This window comes from Alligator mississippiensis, chromosome 10, assembly GCF_030867095.1.
Source record: "Alligator mississippiensis isolate rAllMis1 chromosome 10, rAllMis1, whole genome shotgun sequence".
Taxonomy (NCBI): domain Eukaryota; kingdom Metazoa; phylum Chordata; order Crocodylia; family Alligatoridae; genus Alligator; species Alligator mississippiensis.
Genome location: NC_081833.1, coordinates 23,223,074 through 23,242,046, shown reverse-complemented (window position 1 = coordinate 23,242,046; position 18,973 = coordinate 23,223,074). Strand labels below are relative to the sequence as shown.

Below are 18,973 nucleotides of genomic sequence, written 5' to 3'. Positions count from 1 at the left end.
CAGGGAGCCAAGCTAGCTACTTGCTGGTGCAGGAAAAGCCCAGGGTCAGGATCCCCCTGCACTGGCAATATGGTATGCCAGGAAGTATGATTGTTGGCACCCTGCATCAGATTCCATCATGCCTTTATTTTAATATCTGTCAGAGGCCTATGCCATAGTCAGATATGAACCTGGAAGAATCTTTTTTTTACATTCTACCTTCCAAAAACAAGGTGTGCAATTTATTAGGTGATATGTGGTATGCAAGAAAGTGTGGCAAGTGAAATAGTAGCTTTTGAAGGATCATAACATTTCTAGATTCAAGTCTGATTATCAAGTAACAAGCAAAGAACGTTGGGAAATGCAGTAAAGCTCCTAATTGCAGCTATATGTGATATATATGTAGAGAGTACTTGGAGACTTTTAAAAGTCTACAGGTTTTAAATATTTGGAACACAATAAATGTTTCTTCTATTTTGGAAAAATCAGTGGACAACTGTTCTTGTGTAAACTGATGGACTTATATTACCTTTCACTAGTCAGTAAGGCAATCTTGATATTTTGATCATAGGCAGGAGAAGAATAAGATCAGAAATACACAGTAAGAAATACTGATACATAAATAGGTAGGTTATTTTCAGATACATGACAAATATGAAAACTTACGTGCTCTGAAAAGAACCTTTTGGAGAACGACGATACAATTCTTCGAGCTTCTAAGCCAGCATTGTGGCGTGCTTTATATTCCTCTAGCCAATTAACACCGTCTGTCTGGCTATAATATTTCAGTAATGATGGCCACCTATGTAACAGACAAGCAGGAACAGGTTCAAAAGTTAATGGTTCAATCCCACTAAGAGAGTTTAATATTGCAAAATGTTACTTATTGCTAGGCAATTAACCAATGTGACTCTAGTATCAGAGACAAAGCCAAGACATTATATCTTCACTCTGATATAGTAAACCATAACTCCTATTTTTCCCATATAATTATTTCTGGTTGCACAGAAAATACAGCAAACAAACTTACTTTTAAACAAACTAAGTGTTAAAGAAGAAGGTTTCAAAGGAGCCTAAGAAGCACAAGTCCCTCACATGATCTTTCTATAAGACCCGTGACTGTAAACACTTCAGGCACTTCTGAAAGTCTCCCTCTAAAGCTTCACAAAATTAAGATTTAATCTCAGTAAGAGACTAAGTGCATAGTTTTAAAATTATATTAATTTTCCAATTCCAAAGACAAACCAGCCTCAAGTAGACAACGATCTCATCTATCAAATCTGGAATTCATGCCCAGTGTTCTTACTATATCTCAGCTCTAACTAAAGGGTGAGTAGAAGATAACTCCCTATCCTGTGTTAAGCATAACAAATGACAAATAGTTACAGGAAAATCTCAGAATTCTAAAATCAGGTCTTTAAGGCTATGTATAAAATACTTTATACATACATAACAACCTATGCAGGTCATTATAAAGGCATACTGGTTTTGCTCAGCACAGCTGTCAAAACTAAAATGACGCATTCCTCATAACCTGTCAAGTACATTTGAGCTGAAAATGCAACTTCAATTCATATTTCAAAAGCTACTATTGACAGCAGCCTTTTTCCTAATAAAATGGCATCATTGAAGACACCTGCTGCATGGCAACCCCATGTAAGAGAACATGAGCCAGGCCAGCAATATTAACAGCTACTCAAAAGACAGAAAAATCAGATACTTAATGAGGACATATAAAAGTTGAAATAGAATTGTACTTGGTATGGTTGGAAATACTGTTGGAAGTGTGAGTGAAAAGGTTGTATAAAACAGTGGCCTCCTGTAATTTACTGTCATCTTCAATGTATATTTTCCAATTTTCATCAGAATATTACTATTTTAACATGACCTTCTTGCTTGCCACAAATTTAATAAAGATACAAAATATTTTATTACAGTAATTACAGGATTTTTTTGAAGTTCGTTCTTTTTAATATACTGAAAACGGTGACATGTTTTATCCCTATTTAATAGTTATTACCAAAACACTGACATATATAACTATTGGGCTTGAATAAATATTTTACTACTGGCTAAGTAAGACCACCTGAATTGCTGCTATGCAATTCAAGAACTATCCAAATAATGTTACAATGATAATAACTTTCATTCTGAAGGAGCCCAAGACCTTTTTCTCACCACTAAAATTCAGCCACATAGTGAAAAAAAAACTAACAAGCATATATTTTAGGAGAGTAAATAAAGAATAATTTCTCCAACTCAAATTACAGCGAGAATTTTCCAGAGATTAGATGTAATTACTCATAATGGAATCAGTCAGGAATACAAGGTCAATATTGCAACTCTTGCCAAAAGATCTATTATCAAAGACAGGGACAGAGACATCTACTAATCACCCACCATAATCACTTTCAAGGCTGGACCTGTACCATCTTGAAAATTCATGTTTGCTGCTGAAATTAGAACCAGAGAATTGGTGAAAATATCTAGCCAGGTACCCAAAGCCACAGCTCAATGAACTGGTGAACCAGCTATTGTTCAATAGCTTCTTTAGCAGGTGGAGAGAGAATATTCAACTGATTTGAACTAATCTAAAATTTAGTAGCCAATTGGCAGTTAGAGAAAGCAATATAACCTACCCTTCTGTGCCAAGATGCTGACAAAAAGGTACTAGATGAATTTACCCTGTTCCAAAAAGCGTGGTGGCTCCAGTGAATTACAGACCATTGTTTGTTCTCTGAGAGACACCAGTATGAAGGTAGTGTTAACAATAATAACAGCAATGATCTTGCTTGAGTTTTCATTCAGTTCTACCATGCACGATTTAGTTGCATCATTGTCCATACCTTGCGATTACCCTTCAAGTAAAAACTAAAGCTGCAACCCGTGAACAAAACCCGCAAGAACCCATTGGTCTCTCTCTCAAGGTGATGCAGCTAAATAGTGAAGATTTGTCAGCAAAGCGCCACACCCATGGAAGAGTAACTAGAGCAATAAGCAGGCAGATTGCTGACCAGATTGAAACTTGTGTGACCAAGTGTTAACACTCGCTATGGATATTGAGACCACCCACAGGAATTCTGTACAGACAGTCCTGCACCCTTTCCATCCAGCTGAGAACATTTTGGGACACCACCTCAGAAAGAACAGAAGACAGCTTCTGTCATTACCAGAAACTCCCATATCACTGCCAGGCTGAATGAAAAACTGTTTTTTTGGCTCTACCACCACCTCTGAAGCCAGCTTAGCAAGCTCAGGTGTGGCATCTGCTATGCACAGATTGATTGTGCCTGGGGCATCTAGGACAGGCCAGCACACACCAGTGGTACGGTGGAAGAAATCTGCATGCAAGCTGGAGAGGCCCTCTTTTCATGTTGAACTTTACAGAGATCTTTTCAAGCCAAACTCAGAAGCTACTGACAGGCTCAAAGGTACTTGGGCAGGTGCAGATGCTCCAAACTGCCTCGCCTGTTTTGACCATAATGCAATTGCTATAATGACACCGAATCTGGCTCAGAACAGGGGTGCTGCAGCCCTGGCCCGTGGGCCCCCGGCCCTGCATCACCAGCCTGTGGCTGGGACAGACCCCATGGGTCCAAACATTTGGTGGCAGAGGAACGGTGGCACCGCCTCCCCGCTGCTCATTTTCCAGGTCTGTGGGCGGCCCCCGGCTCTGCACATTAAACTGGACACCCAGTCTCAGTGCGTGGGGCTGGATGAGGGTGACCCTGATACATCCGAGGCTGGGTGGAAGCATTAAAGGCCTGATCCTGGTGCGTGGGGCTCAGTCTGGCACCACTCATCCAGTCTGCAGGGCCAAAAGCATGAGCACTGCCGACACTAAACCCTCTGGCTGCTCGGACACCCCCGCTGCAACGACGCCCTCAGCGTCTCCCTCCTTGCAGGGGTTTCGTCTCGACTCGCTCCCGCCGCTCTAGCTGGGACGGCCGACGAGCTGTGCTGAAACTACCGCGGGCCCACCACGGAAAGCAACCGGCCGCCACAAGGGCGCCCACTGGCACCGCCTGGGCCGGGACTAGAAAGAGAAGAGGAGGGAGCAGGTCGGCCATTCGGCACGAGGCAGCGGACGGGGCCCAGCAGAGCCCCCGCCCCCGCCGTGCCGGGGCCTGCGGCGCCACCAGGGAGCAGGGGCGCGACAGCGGAGCGGCCCGCTCCGGCCTGCGGGACGGGGCCGGCAGCTCGGCCAGAGCCGGGGGGCAGGAGGTGCCGGCGGCGGGGCCGGGGCCGGCTCACCTGAGGCGGAAGCGCTCCCGCCAGACCTTCCCGCGGGGGGCGCAGGCGTCGCGCAGCCGCCGGCAGGTGCAGGAGACGCGGCCGATGTCGGCGGCGCCCAGCGCGACAGAGCACAGGATCAGCTCCAGCAGCTCCCCAGGCAGCGCCGTGAGGCCCATGGCGCCCGCCCCCGGCTCAGGCTCCGGCTCCGGCTCCGGCTCCAGTTCGGGCTGGGCGCAGAGACCCGCCACCGGGGCCGCCATCTTGGCTGTTTACCTGCGCGCCCCGCTGGCCCCGCCCCCCGGGTCAGGGAGCGTCCACCGCTTCCGACCCGGCGAGGAACCGGGGGGGCGGGGGTAAGGGAGCGTCTACAAAGTGCCTCGGCCCCCCCTGCGCGCACACCGCGCAGACTCGGTTGCGCAGGGAGGGGATGCGTGCGCTCATGTTTTGGGTTTCCGGGGCACTGGTCCAGCACGATGCGATACCAAGCCGTGGGGGGGCAGGCTCTGCTGCCAGGCCCAGACTGCCAACTGCCCCGAGGGGAGAAGGGCATTTACGTGTCCTACGCAGAGAGTGGGTTTCAAGCAGCACCGTTAAGTTGCACGGACGCCTGCCAGCACCAAGTCCCCCGAAGTGCTCCCCACGGGAACCGTGGGTCGCCCCGCTTCCTTCGGGGCTCACGCCGCCCTCCGCCTTCTGGCCACCTGCTGCCCCTTGAGCTGAGCTGGCTTCAAGGCCATTAAATGCAACAGTGCGGCGCCGTCCGTCTCCAGTGCAGACTCCTCTAGGTGCCCTAGGGAGGGGTCAGTTCCCTGCACCCTCCTCCGCCATCTCCTCCTGCCTCGGGTCTGGCTCAAAAGGCGCCGCACCCGCCTCTCCCAGCACCGCCATGTCTGTGGGGACCAGTCCTCCTTCCCACTTTATTCCATCGGACCCACTCTGGAAAGGGCGGGCGCACGAAGTGACTGAACTGTTCCCTCATGTCACCGATTGGGAACCGGTTCACAGGTGTACGTGAAGCGCGGGGCTCTGACACCAGTGTGAGGGGTGGCCCCCAGCCCAGCATGCCTGCTTGCACCTAGGGCCCAAGTGTCAGGGGGGGTCACTTTTCTTCTTTCTCTTCTCTCCTGAACAGGAGTTGAATAAAGTGCAGTAGCCCTAACTGCGGTGTGCTTGCCTGACTCAGGTTGCTCAGGGGAGGGGGAATGCTTGGACTCATGTTTGTGGGTTCCCAGGGGTTTTCAGGGGCATGATAAGGGTCACAGTCAAATAAGGAGTGAGGACACAGCACAGCAGCGGAAAGGAGTTCACTGAGAACAAGGGGCAACAAGGGAAAGACAGAGGCAGTTGAGTTCTGGCTGCATACCAGAGTGGCCAGCTGTGGCAGGAGGTAGGAAAGGGGTGGTGCAGTGTGGGATGCCTGGAGGACCAACTGGTCCCATGTCGCAGAACACTTGGTGCTCCCGTGTCGCACTGAACTCTTCCAAGTGCTTGATTTTCCAAGCGCACTTTTGAACCATTCTAAGATGCTTCAGGCTTGGATGTGCATCCACTCTAGGTTTAAAATGCACTTAAACCAGTCTGAGTTTTCTGTGCGTCACATCTAGCGATTGCCCTCCAAATCCACCACTTTCACCTTTCTGTCTCCTTCACAGCTCAACAGTACCTGAGCTCGGGATCGGGCATGGAAAAGCCATTCAATCATCCTGGGGATGGAAAGCACTTGGTATTCTCAGTTACTGTGCTCCAGGGAGCTCTCCGCTCCCATGCTACAGAGCTCTGGTACCTTATTCCCCTTCACTAACAATTACTAAGGAAGCTACTATTTACCAACTGTCTGCTCACTAAGGCCCTGTTGAAGACTACAACCTGTGAATTCATTGCTAGCCCTTTTCTCAAATCTTTGCTACCACATGTTTTCTGATCTGGCCATCTGCATGATACTAGAATACCCAGATACTAGAATGCTTCACCTGAGTAGTCTGGAGATGATTCAGGGTGTGGTTTCACTGCCACATCACTGCAATCCATCCATGGATTTTTTGGGGGGATTTTTTTTTTAAGGAAAATTTTTCATGTCCCAAGTCAAATCAGCCAAATCAATCCCAAATCCATGAGTCATTCAAGAGTCATATGGGGCCCTACTACTAGCAAGCATCCTCCACCCCCACCTGGGGCTTCAGATGTTTCCAAATCCTTTGGCAGGCATCCTACATGCAGGCCCAAGCCCAGAGTTTTGGGGTTTGGATGCCCCCGAGTTTCACTTGCCCTTAGACATATGACTGCAGGAGCAAGCTAGGGAGGAGTCTCCCATTTCCATATAGTCGGTGTATAGCCAAGATCTTCCCACTGAAAGTGAATGTGGGAGGCTAACTATGTATCACCTTGGTCAGGGTACTACCTCCCTGCCACATACATGGTTTTCCCCAGCCAGTAGAAAAACCACCTGGGTGATCATGGTATTTCTCTTCATCCATCCATGGATCAGTGATTATGATTCTGTTTCTTCCTTATCTCTATTTCTTCCAAGGTTTTATAGACAAGTCATGCTGTCCTAGCTGGCCAGCCTCCTAGATGGATGCAGCAGTTCTTCATGACTGTCTCTGAGGAGTTGTTCCAAGAACCCTCCAAGGCCCTCTTTCTGCCCATGATACCATCCTACACTGTCTCCATTCACCCATCTTTTCTCAGTCATACTCTGAGTGAAGAGTTCAGTGCCCTGACCTGTGCCTCCCAAACCCAAGGGCTTCTAGGGGATCTGGTGCCTTTGCAACAACCTATCACTGAGGTAAGGTGACCACACCCATCCCTGAGTGGGACAGTCCCAGAATGGGAACCTCGAGTCCTAGTCCCAGGCTGCATAACTCTAGGACAGCATTTGTCCCAGATTTGCAGCATCATGCAGAGATCCACAGGAAATGGTGGGTTTCCCCTTGCAGGGTGGCAGCTTTCCAGCCTGCAAGGGGCTGCTGGGAGTGGGACTTAGGGCATGCCATATACATGTGCATGCCCACACACGTGCATGTGGCCGGGGACACAGCCAGGCAGCCTGGAAAGCAGTTCCTTGCAGGTAATTCTATGGGGGGAGGAGGTATAGGGGGGTGAGAGGAAGGCAGATAGAGACGCCCATGGTGAGGGAGGGAGTGGGACAGGGGCTCAGGGCACTGCCCAGCCAGGGTGGTGCATGGGGCTGGGGTGTAGAGTGAGATGGAGCCACAGGCAGCTTGTCCAGGTGCAAGGGGCATGGTGGGGTATGTCCCCACCCCAGATTTGTGCATGGGGCAGGGCCAAATGCCAGCTGTCTGTTGTGGGCTTGGGGCTCCCCGACCTGCTGCTCTGCCCCTGGGGGCCCTGCACTGGCCATGCCATGGCAAAGCACCCCCTGCCCACCTAGCAGCAGCAGGGGTGGTATTGGCATGTTGTGCCCCCTGCTACTGCTGGGTGGATAGGGGGTGCTTGGCTAGCACAGGGCTCCCGAGGGAAAGGCAGCAGGATGGGAAGCCTCCATCCACCCCCCACTCCACTTGCCTCTGCTCTGGCTGTGCCGCCATGGCGAGGGGAGGGGAAGGGAGGGAGAAATGTGGCTGGTGAACTCAGACTGGTGGGGTGGGTGGAAAGGCACACAGGAGTGCAGCCAGCCAGGCACTCCAGCTGGGAGCAGAGAGGCTGCAACCTCCCCCTGCCCACACACACATTCCCGTGTGCTGCTTCACCCACCCCATCCGTCTGAATTCACCAGCTGTGCCATTGTGTCCTGCCTTTGCCTTTTCAAGAGGTGGTCTCCCTACGATGAGGCACACAGAAACAGCCTCCATGCTCCTGCCTTTCTAAAGAAGCATCCTCCAGAGCTTTTCCCTGAGAGGAATGAGAAGAGAGGAAGAGCACACACAGTGATTCTCAGTTAGGGTGCTATGGTACCTTGGCATGCCTTGAGATCCTTTCAAGGGTGCTGTAGGGATCTCAATACTTTGAAACCTCACAACAACAACAGGAGATGGAAAAGCAGAAGTGGTAGAAATAGCGTGCCACGTACCCCACACGGAAACATGTCTGAGCTGCAGTATAGTCTGTCGAGCCTGGATATGCCTTATCAGCCATTTTTGGACACACAGATGAGACAGTCACGGAAGACAATCATCCTTGACTGTGAGGGACTGCCGAAGAAGAAGAGGGAGCCATGCAATGTTAGTTAGCACTGCTAAGTGTGTAAACCCAGATATTTCAAACAGGAATTCTTAGTGTTAAAACCATTCTGACTCGCTGTGGTCTTTCTGAGTTCTTTGCAACAGAAGAATTGTTTTATTTTTCTGTAGTAAAAAAAAAAAAAAGAGTGAAAACTAAGTTGGCATTTTACAAGACATGCCTTGAACTTAAGGAGGGGTGCCTTAAACCTAAAAAATATTGCCCACAATTCCTGCTGCACTGGCAGTGGCACTGGCTAGATTTTCCAGTGATTCCAGTAAACAGTCTCTGTCCTCTCCTGTTCAGGATGCTGTGGGACTATTTGACAGTGGGAATGTGTCTGCACTCACACCTTCATGCCTCCCTCTTGAGTGCTAGGGCTAATCTTTATCCTGATGCTACTCTTACCTCCTTTCCTCTTCATGGGGTTTGGACAGTTGCTGCACCCCTGCCTCCTGCTCCAATGGGGACTGCTGCTCACTCTGCTCTTGCTCTCTTTGGTCTCTTTTTCCTCTCTTGAGCTGAAGCATCCTCTGCTTTAGTTAACAGCACTCCAGCTGTAAAATCTAATGTGTTAATGTACTGGTCTTCTGCAACCCTGTTTCAATTCTGCCACTGACTTGTCTGGAGATCCAGGTTAAATCCTTCTCTGTTTCTGGGCTCCATCTAATAAATAGCCAGAGATAAAAGAGAATTTGCTTCAGAATTCTCCTGAATGGATTTTATTTGACCAGATTGGAGCCAGTGTTCTTCTCTGCTTTCCAGACCTCAAGAAAACCAAGTATTATGGCCAGAGAGAGAACAGATGGAACTAAAGTGGCAAGAATCCTTAGACTACTGCAGTATTGGTAAACTGACTGGGTGGGACAGGGCTAGATGACCCCAACAGCTAATCCCACTCCACTTCTGCTACAGACAAAGGAGATGTGACCTAGGGGAAAATTCCTTTCCAAATTTAAGGTGGCTGATCACGTGAGCACGAATCACCGGGATTTAGGAACAGAGGGTTTGCTGTGCTGTGGTGTGCATTGGCTTTTCTCTTCTGGTGTCTTGCCCTCAGCTGTGGGTCACAGCTGTGCTTCAGAGGAACCTGGGGATTAAAAAGAGCATCTAGCCAATTATGATTTTTTAGGGAAGAATTCCTTTCTGAGCCTTCAGGGGACTGATTGAAGCCCTGAAGTGTTAGGCTGATTATACGAATTATGTTAAGTGGCAGAGCTGATACTGCCTGCCAAAACCAATATGGATTTCTCACGCTGGACCTGGAAGGAGAACAGACTCAGTGAACTTCCCCAGGGGTCTTTGGGCTTTGTGGTTGGTCACCAATTTGTCTCTCTCTCTGTCATGTACTATGTGTCTACACATGTGCACGCGCACACACACACTTTCTCTCATGTATAGGTTGAAGATGTTTCTGCATTGCGAAATTTCAGTATTATATCACAAATGTTACATTGCTTCCAGCTGCTATTTGAGTCCTCTCATCCCCAACAAGACTAAGAGGGACAGCAGTGAAAGCTGGTGACACCTATTAATGCAATCATCCTCTCTGAACTGCTTTTAACCAAGGAGACTGCTGCATTTCAATTGATCCCTGTCCCTAAAACACAAGCTGGGGCTATTCAACCCTATGAGAACAAGGTCCTTCTCCTTTTCCCTTATACCCAGGCCAGATTTATTAAGATGCTAGAAGTCCAACACCTAAGTCCATGTGTTGCAACTTGAGTGAGTGATTTCATTATCACCAAGCATCTGAACATCTACTGGAAGTTGGACATGTTCTAAGCCTGTTTATCTTTAAAATTTTCCCACTATACATATGCCTGCAATGCAAAGGTTGTTAAGATATAATGGTCAGAAAAACAAGCAGCCAGCAAGGCAGTGCCATACCTCCCAGAGAAATACAAGTTATCTCATTGTATCCCATAGTAATGTCAGAGCTTTAAAAACAAACTGTCAGCTAAACAGAGCTTTGATGAGGCATATTAAGATATATGGTGAACTTCGGGTGTCAGGAAACCACAGAAAGAGAAGAAATAAACTAACAGGACAGCCCTCTAGATTTAGTCCACTTTTTATTTTTTACTGTAATGCAAACAGGCATAAGTATTTTATTCCATAAAATCAGAAGATTGGAACTATACAGAAAGAGGTGCATGCTTTAGAACAGTGTGGATACCGCGCAAACAGAGCGGGAGTCAGTCCATGAGAGAGGTGCTGGAGTACATTGTACGAATGGCAGAGATTTTAGCAGCATTGAGAGCTCAGAGGTAGGGGAAACCATGTTTCTGACTGCTTAAAGCATTGGTATGATAAAATACAACACCTGCCCATTCCCCACTCCCACCCCAACCCCACTTCTCAAAAGAAACCTAGGTTTGAATCATGCTTAATGCTACAAAACAAACCAACCCCAACCCACCCACCTCGGGAAATGCAAAATGAGAATCAAGTCAATGCTCCAGTCTTAACTCATGGTGTCATTTAAAAAATGAATGTGAAGGCACAATGACACAAAGAGGAGGTGGAAAGGTGACAAGGACAGGAGAATAAGGAAAGAATGGAGTTCCAGCCAGCAGGGAAGAAAACCCACCAGAATTCAAAGGCTCAAGAAAACTCTAGCATTTTAAATTTGTGGGTTTTTTCCTCTCCAAATCTCTGTCACATTTCACAAACATGTCCCCCTTTCACTGGGACACTTTTGCTCCTCATGAAAAAGATCATTAAACAAACTTTATTGGCTTAACTTTTGTAATCTTCCCAAAAGGGAAATAATACCTCAATTCCTATTAAAATCCATTGAAATTCTGTACCTTGATCCTCTAGGCAGCTGGCAGACTTTCTGCCTGTATTTCTAACTAGATGCTAGACAAACAGTAACAAGTTCTGTTTGAAAACCATCTTGCTAGGCTCCCACTACTACCTGGGGAATCATGCACAACCCAGTACCTTCACTTTGCTGGGGCCAAGTGAACTCAACCTTCATCAAGCCTGAGTTTCTTTCAGGCCATCAAGTCATAATTTCTGAGGGCAAATTCTCCCAGTAAAACTTGGGGGCGCCTGCCACAGGTCTATTTACAGCACTGCCACCAAAACAGACTTTTGCACTGAATTTTCTTGGCTTCCAAACCATCACTTCAATGCCATACATTAGTATGCTTCATTTAAAGGAGATTCTGAAATGTGCATTTCTACTTCAGAGGCATTCTGGCAACTACCATAAGTGCATTTTGTTAATATGTCTTTTTAAAGCACACAGAAATATGAAGAGCCAATTTGGAATCATCCAGGTCTGTGACTTGAAGAGAAATTTAGATACATTTTTGAAAGGTAGTTTTACTTCCCTTGGATCCGGTTGACATTTTCTGAAATTTCCTTTCTGATGGCTATTAAAAAAAAGTTGAACTTTAAGTGAAAATGTTGACATTTGAACATTTTTTTCATGTTGTGTACCCAGCAAAGAGCTGTTTAAAATTTTTTAAAAATTAAAATTTAAGTAAAACATTTAAACAAAAAGTTGACAATCCTTTTCGGCTGTCTTTTCCAACCAGCTGTAGCTATTTGTGAAACAAATTGACTGACTATTGTATGAACTTGTTATTTAACTGAGGCAACACTGCCTTAGAGGGGTGTGGTTGGTTCCTAGTGACACTGATTGAGGCATCTGACATACATACATAGATCTGGAACCGCTGAAAACCCAAACGGTTTGCTAGTTTCCATTTACACAAACTTAGAGCGCTAAGGTTCAAGAAAACATTTTAGAAGCATGATTTCAAAGAAGCCAGTGGGTTCACAGTCGGGCTGGCTTGTGCAGTTAGGGTGTTGTTCTGCATTTTTATGGGAAACTGAAATTTTGGCTATTTTTTCAACAAACCAACACCCCCAAATCAAAATGTTTTGGGTTTTTAGGCAAAGTTTTTTAGGATTGAAATTCCAACCATAAATATTTCCAGCCACTTCATTCCCGAGAGAGGATGGTTCTGAACTAAGCCCTAGAAACAGGCACTTCTAAACTGGAAAGCCAGACTTCGTAGAGTCCAGAGTGCCTCCCCACTTCCTAGAATGGGGAGTTGTGGCAGAGCCACTCCCTGCACCCACTGTCTTCTGGAGGCTTGTACCTTTACAGTCGCTGTTCCCTTGACCACTATCCCAAACCTCCGTGGCATGGCAATGCTGACAGCAGGTACAAATCCCTGCCCTATGGAATTCCTTACACAAGTAATAGCCAGGGCTAGGACCCCAACACATCTGGTTTCATTGCCTTTGAGTCCCTGTGCTACAACACTCTAAGACCCAGTTACACAAATGGGGAAAAAAAGTATCTTCACCCTCCCATGATCAATACATTGCTGTGAAATGGTCTCAGCAGAAGAGTGGCTGGTTCTTGGATACAGATTACAATCAGCATCTGAAATGAGGTTTTTCAGTTTCATAATTTGGCCTTTTCAACATCTCTTCATTGGCAGTTATGGGCAACAATAATAGGGTGGGGTATTTTAGAGTACAGGTAGTCTCCCTCCTGTTTTCTATGTTGGTACAGCAGGGAAAAGAAAGACCCATGCTTTGACGTTTAAATATTTCATGTGCTGTCTTCACATAAAAACAAGAGAACACTAGCTCCAGTAAGGCCTGTTTGAGCCCAGAAACTGGAATGCTTTAAAGCAGCAATTTCCCCTGAAGTTTAGGAAATACATATAATTGTATGGGAGAAGCCAGAGCTTAGATCCAACAATCAAAGACAGATTTCAAACAGGATTACTGTAGAATAATGCATTGCAGGCAAGTGCAGATTAGTGCATGCAAAGCTACTGTTATCATGTAACTGCTGCTGCCAAGGCCTGAAACTGCCTCTAACTTGTACTGAAGCCAATGGGCACTGAGAAGACTTTGTACCTCATGGGACTCGGACTTTATCATCTGAATTATAAGCATCTAAATAGTTCTGGATTGCAGCCCCCAGAAAGGATTATCAAAAGTACTCAGTGGGCATGTCTACATATTCATTAATGCTCTTTTGCTACTGTGCATTAAATGTAGTACCTCTGGGCACTTGTACATGTGCTCTATGAGTGGGGGGAGGGTGGCACTTAACTCGAGCAGCTCTGAGAGCCGCTTTAATTATAACTTGTTTGACAAGCTTTAGTTCAAGCACCCCGCCACCATTTTGAAGTGTGGGGACACTGATACATGAGATGTGGGAGGCTGCTGGAGTGTGGTAATTACCACACTCCAGAAGACTCAATTAATCTGTACAAGATTATTCAAGTCTGCTCTGACACACTGTGAATCCAGCACATCAGAACAGCCTCCACTGTTGTGTACAGGCACCCTTAAATGTGAGGTACTAACTAAATGAACATTAGGCTGCCTAATGTGCAGTAGTGTAAGCGCATGCTTTAGTGATGCTTAATGCAGAGCAGCGCATTTTTACTGTGCATTAGCGTATTAGTACATTTTTTAACATGATGCTTTAATGCACACTAAAATAGGCTACTGTGCATGAAAGCACATGTGTAGGCCTAATTGTGCTTCATCAGGTATCATTGGTGAAACTGCCAGTGGACACACAGTTAAGGCAACAGCGAACACTGCAGAAAAATTCCACTTGTCCATCTCTATCTAGTCTGTAAAGGCTTGTGCTCCCCTATGGAACAATAGAAGCAATTACAAAAGTGAAACAGCAATCCAAACCCCAAACCCATGTCACTCTAGTAACATCCTCATCTACAAAGCTTGAAAGTAAGCGCGATATAATATTATCCTAGATGCTCCACTGTTGGAAATCGGAGCAATTTTAATGACTTGATTGGTGCTGCTACCTGGATGACAACAGTTTAGGACCTGGCTTAATGCATTTAGCTTAGTTTTTGAAGCCTCAGCAAGATCATCCCCATTGCTTCATCAATATGTAAATTCGTCTCCATGGTCTGCAGCTGCTTTAAGACCAATATTGTTTGCTTCTGTGTCCCTGCCTCTCCATGAGCAAGGAACAGCTGAAGGGAACTACAGTTAAGACTCCGGGGAGTAGCATCCCCTTATCACTTCATGCTCCAAAGTTGTCACCCAAATCAACCTTTGCTGTAGTACTTGTTGCCCCTTTTGGCCTGGGCAGGTTGGAGTTGGAAGGAGGGGCCAGGATTCTTTTCAGGGAAATGCAGGAAGGACTGTTGGGTATAGGCTTTGGGTTTCATGTGCAATAATAAGGGGGTAGAATAACAGAGAAAGGGTGTTATTAATATTTAATATATTTTAGAAGTAAAATAAAAGAAAGGATATGAGTGGAGAATGTTTCTGCTGCATCCTTCCCTCAACTTCTGCCTCTGCATGCTCTCAGCTGCAACCATAAATCTTTGGGACGGAGATCTGCTTTTGTTGTTTGCCCTCCCTATTTGGGATGCTGCATAGCCATATAAAGAATAGCATATGTACTGCCTCTCCCCTCAATAAACTCCTAGACAACTTGTATTGGGGTGGGGGGAAAGGGGGACAAAGCTTTTGTGATCCTTGAACTGAGGCTGAATACTCAGATGCTTGTTCTGGTGAATTGATGCCTCATTAGTTTAAGATAATGAGTAGAGCCTGCTGGAAAACACTGGGGAATATTCCCCATGGTTTTTCCTCATCATGCATTGAGTTTGAAATTTAAAAAATGGAAAAATAAATCTTGATAAGGTCTAGTAAGGATTCCCTTGCTATTTAACTCTTTGGAATCAGAAATGGGCTGGGGATGTGTTTGGGTGGTGGTAGCAGCAGGCTTTGACATTCATAGCAATGGCAGGTCCTGGTCTCTGAAACCAAAACAACCCATTACAGATGTTGTACATGGAGTTACCATACTGGATCACGCCAGGGATCTATCAAGCCCAGGAGATATTTGAAGCTGCTCAGAAGTTTGGAATATGGGAAGTAGCCATGGAGGAGAGTATCACCGACTGAATGCAGACAGAACAGTCAAAAAAATATACATAGAGTTCTGCTTTTTACCTGATCCCATGGCTATGTCCACCACTTACGTGCTATGCACATAGCATACATGCACGCTTTACACTAAGCTGAACAGTGTGGCTTGTTCCCGAAAGGTCTGCAACTATGGAATGATAGAGGCGTTCTGCAGGTTAATGTCCCCTTTGCCATAGGAGCTAGAGGAACCTCAGGGGGGTACAAAACCTCTGCAACTGGGAAAGCTAATTGTCCTAAAAGGAACTGGCTCAGTTAAGAAACAAGTCAGCTCAGGACTTTATGAACTAATGATCCCAGCAAAACAAGATGGATGGAGAGAAGGAGCTCTTTAATACACTTCTTTCTGCAATGGCTAGTTTCCTGTCACTACTGGTTTCTTCCCTCATTGCCTGTCCTGTCTCTGAGATGTATCCAATAAGAGCTGGCTGGACTTTACACAGCATTTTCCTCTCTAAGACTCATCTTCAAAGGGGCATGAAGGACTTGGGCATTCATCTCCCAGATTTGCAAATCTGTCTCTACCAAATGCAGCGCCTTCTCTTTCACACTCCTCATTCCTTCTCCTTCCCTCTACTTCTCTGGGGCCAGGACATGAGCCTCATGTTGAGGGAATAGTAGAGTGGGGTCCCTATGCTCCTGATGAGAGCTCACTGTACTGGCTGTAAGCTGGAGCCTACAGCCCTACTTGGGCAACAACTTTGAACTGAGTTTATAACTAGGTTAGTAGCACTCCTGCTGGCTCTAAGCCATGCTCTATGTGGGCACACCATATGGGGAGCAACCACTATGACTAACTGCCTCACCCTGCCAGAGGCTGAAGTTGACGGAACTGGTTTAGCATAGTGTTGATGCTACAGCAGACAGGATCCCCAGCTTCCTTCAAATCATAAGAGGTCTGGCTTTTCCCTTTCCTTCCCTGCTCTCTGTGCACTGGAAAATCCCAGAATTTACTGCTCCACCAACTGCTCTGTGTGCAAATCCCCTGTGGCATGTAGCCTCTGAAGAGGCACTGTGGGATATATGCCGGACACTCCCAAAACCAACTAAGGCAGTGTAGAGAGACAGATGCAGTCCCTGTTGTAAACCAGTTGCAAATGGTTACAAAACACCAGCTGTAGTGTGGATGGGGGCTTGACCTGGGATCTTTGTTCATCCCATGAGGCAACAAATTGGCCAGCTGTCCAGTTCAGAGAGCTTGTGAACTACCACAAGGTGGCAGCAACCACACACATCAGCAACAGATGTCCTGCTAAGAGATGGATCTGAACAATCAAATTCAGACCTGGATGCAACCTTTCCCAAAGCCTTGGAGGCCTTTTGGCCCAAGCTTTGTTTCTGGGACACATCTAGAGTTGAGGAAGAGATCCTGTTATGGGAAAGGACAGCGCACTCTAGTGACTAGGGATGCAGGAAAGACTGGCAGCAAAATCAAACTTCTGTGGTCACTGCATAGTCGGAGGCCAATCAAGGTGACCTGAACTAGAACAACCAAGCTGCATTTGGGCAGGGGAAGTTTCAAATCTGGAGGGGTTTGCTTTGTTAAAAGTGTGGCTTGGGGGAGTCAATGGCAGATCCTGGTCTCTGAAGTCAAAACAATTTGTTACAGCTGTTAAAGCCCTCCTTCCTTGCAGCTCCCTGTTCTGGTGATAGCACATGCTGACACTGACAAGTGGTCCAGTACTGTGAGTTCCCAGGGAGGAAGGACAGCAAAAGCTACCTGAAAACAGCAGCCTCCCTTTGCTGCCTGCAGGGTTGTAGGGTAGAGCATGGTGGAGGGAATATTGAGCATTCCCCATGCCCAAGGAATCCAGCAGCTGGGGAAAGAGGGGCAAGGAGATGTTTTCATTCCCAAAAGAGGAACGAGAGAGATGGACTGTGCACCAGCTTGAGATGCCTGGAAAAAAAGGTGCTGATGACCCCTTTGCATCCCTTCATAGGTTACTTGGGTGGCTGGCTTTTTGCACTGAGCCTGAGTTGGCAGCATTTCAGAGCCCAGGATCATTGCATCAGTCCCTGAGCTTGGTCTACATCCCCTGCTACACCTCCTGGCAGAAATGCCCCATGCAGTTTGGGAATGGGATTATAGCAGGCAGAATACTTTTTTTTGGCCAAGTGGAGGCATCCACTGCAGTCAGCCTTGTGCCATGAGCACTTCAGAGCTTCTGGAAGGGTGAAGGGAGGGTGCTGGGAAAGGACAGGTCACACAATTGCAATGGGATGAAGCTACCCTCCTTTGAAGCCCCAAGAGCCTCTCTTGCTCATTTAAATGGGGCTCCCAAAGAACCTGGCAGCTGGGGTCAGGAATGCATTATATAGCTTTAGCAGACCTCATGCAATATAACCTGGGGGAACAAGCTACCCGCTGGCTTCCCATCAGCCTTTATTGTTGGCAGATACCCCTAGAGCTGGGCATATGGGGCTTCCCCTTTCAGCCTCCTTGCTTTACATTTCCCCTCATCCTGCTGGAGAGGGCTCCTGGGTCCAGTGTGAACCTCAGCTCAGCGCAGCTCCATGACACAGACAATCCCTGGCTCAGAACCTTCCTGCAGGGATCTCAGCAAGCCTGTAGCCCTCTCCTGCTTTCTGGCCACCTTTAACCTTCAGCCCCTATCGCCTGCCTGGAAGGTTCTGAAGACAGCTTGGCAGAATGGTCTGGGCTTGTGTTTCCTTGTAACCAACCAGATGCCACCCACATGCTGCCCAGCTGCAGACAACTCCGTAGGCTGCGGTGTGCTATGCTTGCGCATGCCCCATGACCTTCATCCAGCAGGGAGGTAAAGGTGCCTCTTAACTGGGGGCAGAGGATGACTAAGGGAAGAGCTGCAGGGGAGTGAAGCCAGGGGAGGGGAAGTGATGGTGTAATTAGAATATATCACAAAGCTGTCTTAGGTGAATCCAGTATCTATTAAATGCAGACAAACCCCTCCCCTTAAACAGAACAAAGCTTTGGTGTTTCCAGGCTTTCTGGAGAGGACAGCAAGGTCCATTGACATGGCAGGCACCGTGTGTCCTCTGTGCTCAGCTTCGGCAGAGGGCCAGGCCCATATGGTCTAATGGAAAGCAAGGACGATGCAGTGATTCAGCCAAGGTCCTAGTTGTGCAGGGGGAAGGGGTCTTGGGGAAACAGCTTCTTTCCACTCCTCGCTGCTTTAATCAGGAACTGCCAGCTCCCAGGCCCAGGCACCTGGCCCTTCCCTCTCCCTGAAACACCAAAAAATGCAGATGATTGCTAAGGTGGTGATTTCATGCAGCAGCAAAACGCCCTTGTCAGAACGTGAGAAGAAGAAGAAACATAGTTTCGTAAGAGCCACTGCAGATTATAAAGCCATCGCACTTCAGCAGGGAACTCCAGGGAGGGAAACAAGTTAAAAGAAACCGCCACAGGACAAGAGAGAGAGAGAGAGAGAGAAGGAAAATCATCATCATCATCATCAGGACACAACAACAGGACAAGAGACAGAGCACGTTCCATGGGCAGTCCCCGCAGAAAAGGAGCTGCCGTGTCCGTGAAAATACAAAACCCAGCACCCTCCAGCTGGAGGGGGGTGGCTGCTGCTGTGACTGGTTTGGCATTCCATCTGGGGCAATGGGATCCAGTTATGAGCAGAAAACCCTG

At 47.2% G+C, this 18,973-nt stretch overlaps 2 protein-coding genes across 12 annotated transcripts in view; both read right to left on the bottom strand.

The window, feature by feature from the left end:
• The window catches only part of FBXO21 (F-box protein 21), a 45,822-nt gene extending 41,298 nt beyond the window's left edge, over positions 1-4,524 (bottom strand). For 2 of the 4 annotated variants that reach the window (XM_019493762.2, XM_019493764.2), the window contains exons 1-2: positions 4,234-4,524; positions 646-781 (exon numbers count right to left, since the gene is read on the bottom strand). In XM_019493762.2, coding sequence (XP_019349307.2) covers positions 646-781; positions 4,234-4,475 — 378 coding nt within the window. In that variant the 5' untranslated portion in view covers positions 4,476-4,524. The remainder of the gene's footprint in view (positions 1-645; positions 782-4,233) is intronic. The other 2 variants (XM_019493763.2, XM_006266415.4) reach the window with 2 other exon arrangements.
• Positions 4,525-10,452: 5,928 nt separating this feature from the next.
• Positions 10,453-18,973, bottom strand: part of NOS1 (nitric oxide synthase 1) — a 153,292-nt gene continuing 144,771 nt past the window's right edge. For 7 of the 8 annotated variants that reach the window (XM_059713558.1, XM_019493750.2, XM_019493749.2 and 4 more), the window contains one exon: positions 10,453-18,558. In XM_059713558.1, the coding sequence (XP_059569541.1) occupies positions 18,507-18,558 (52 nt within the window). In that variant the 3' untranslated portion in view covers positions 10,453-18,506. Of the gene's footprint in view, positions 18,971-18,973 lie in introns of all 8 variants that reach the window. The other variant, XM_059713560.1, reaches the window with a different exon arrangement.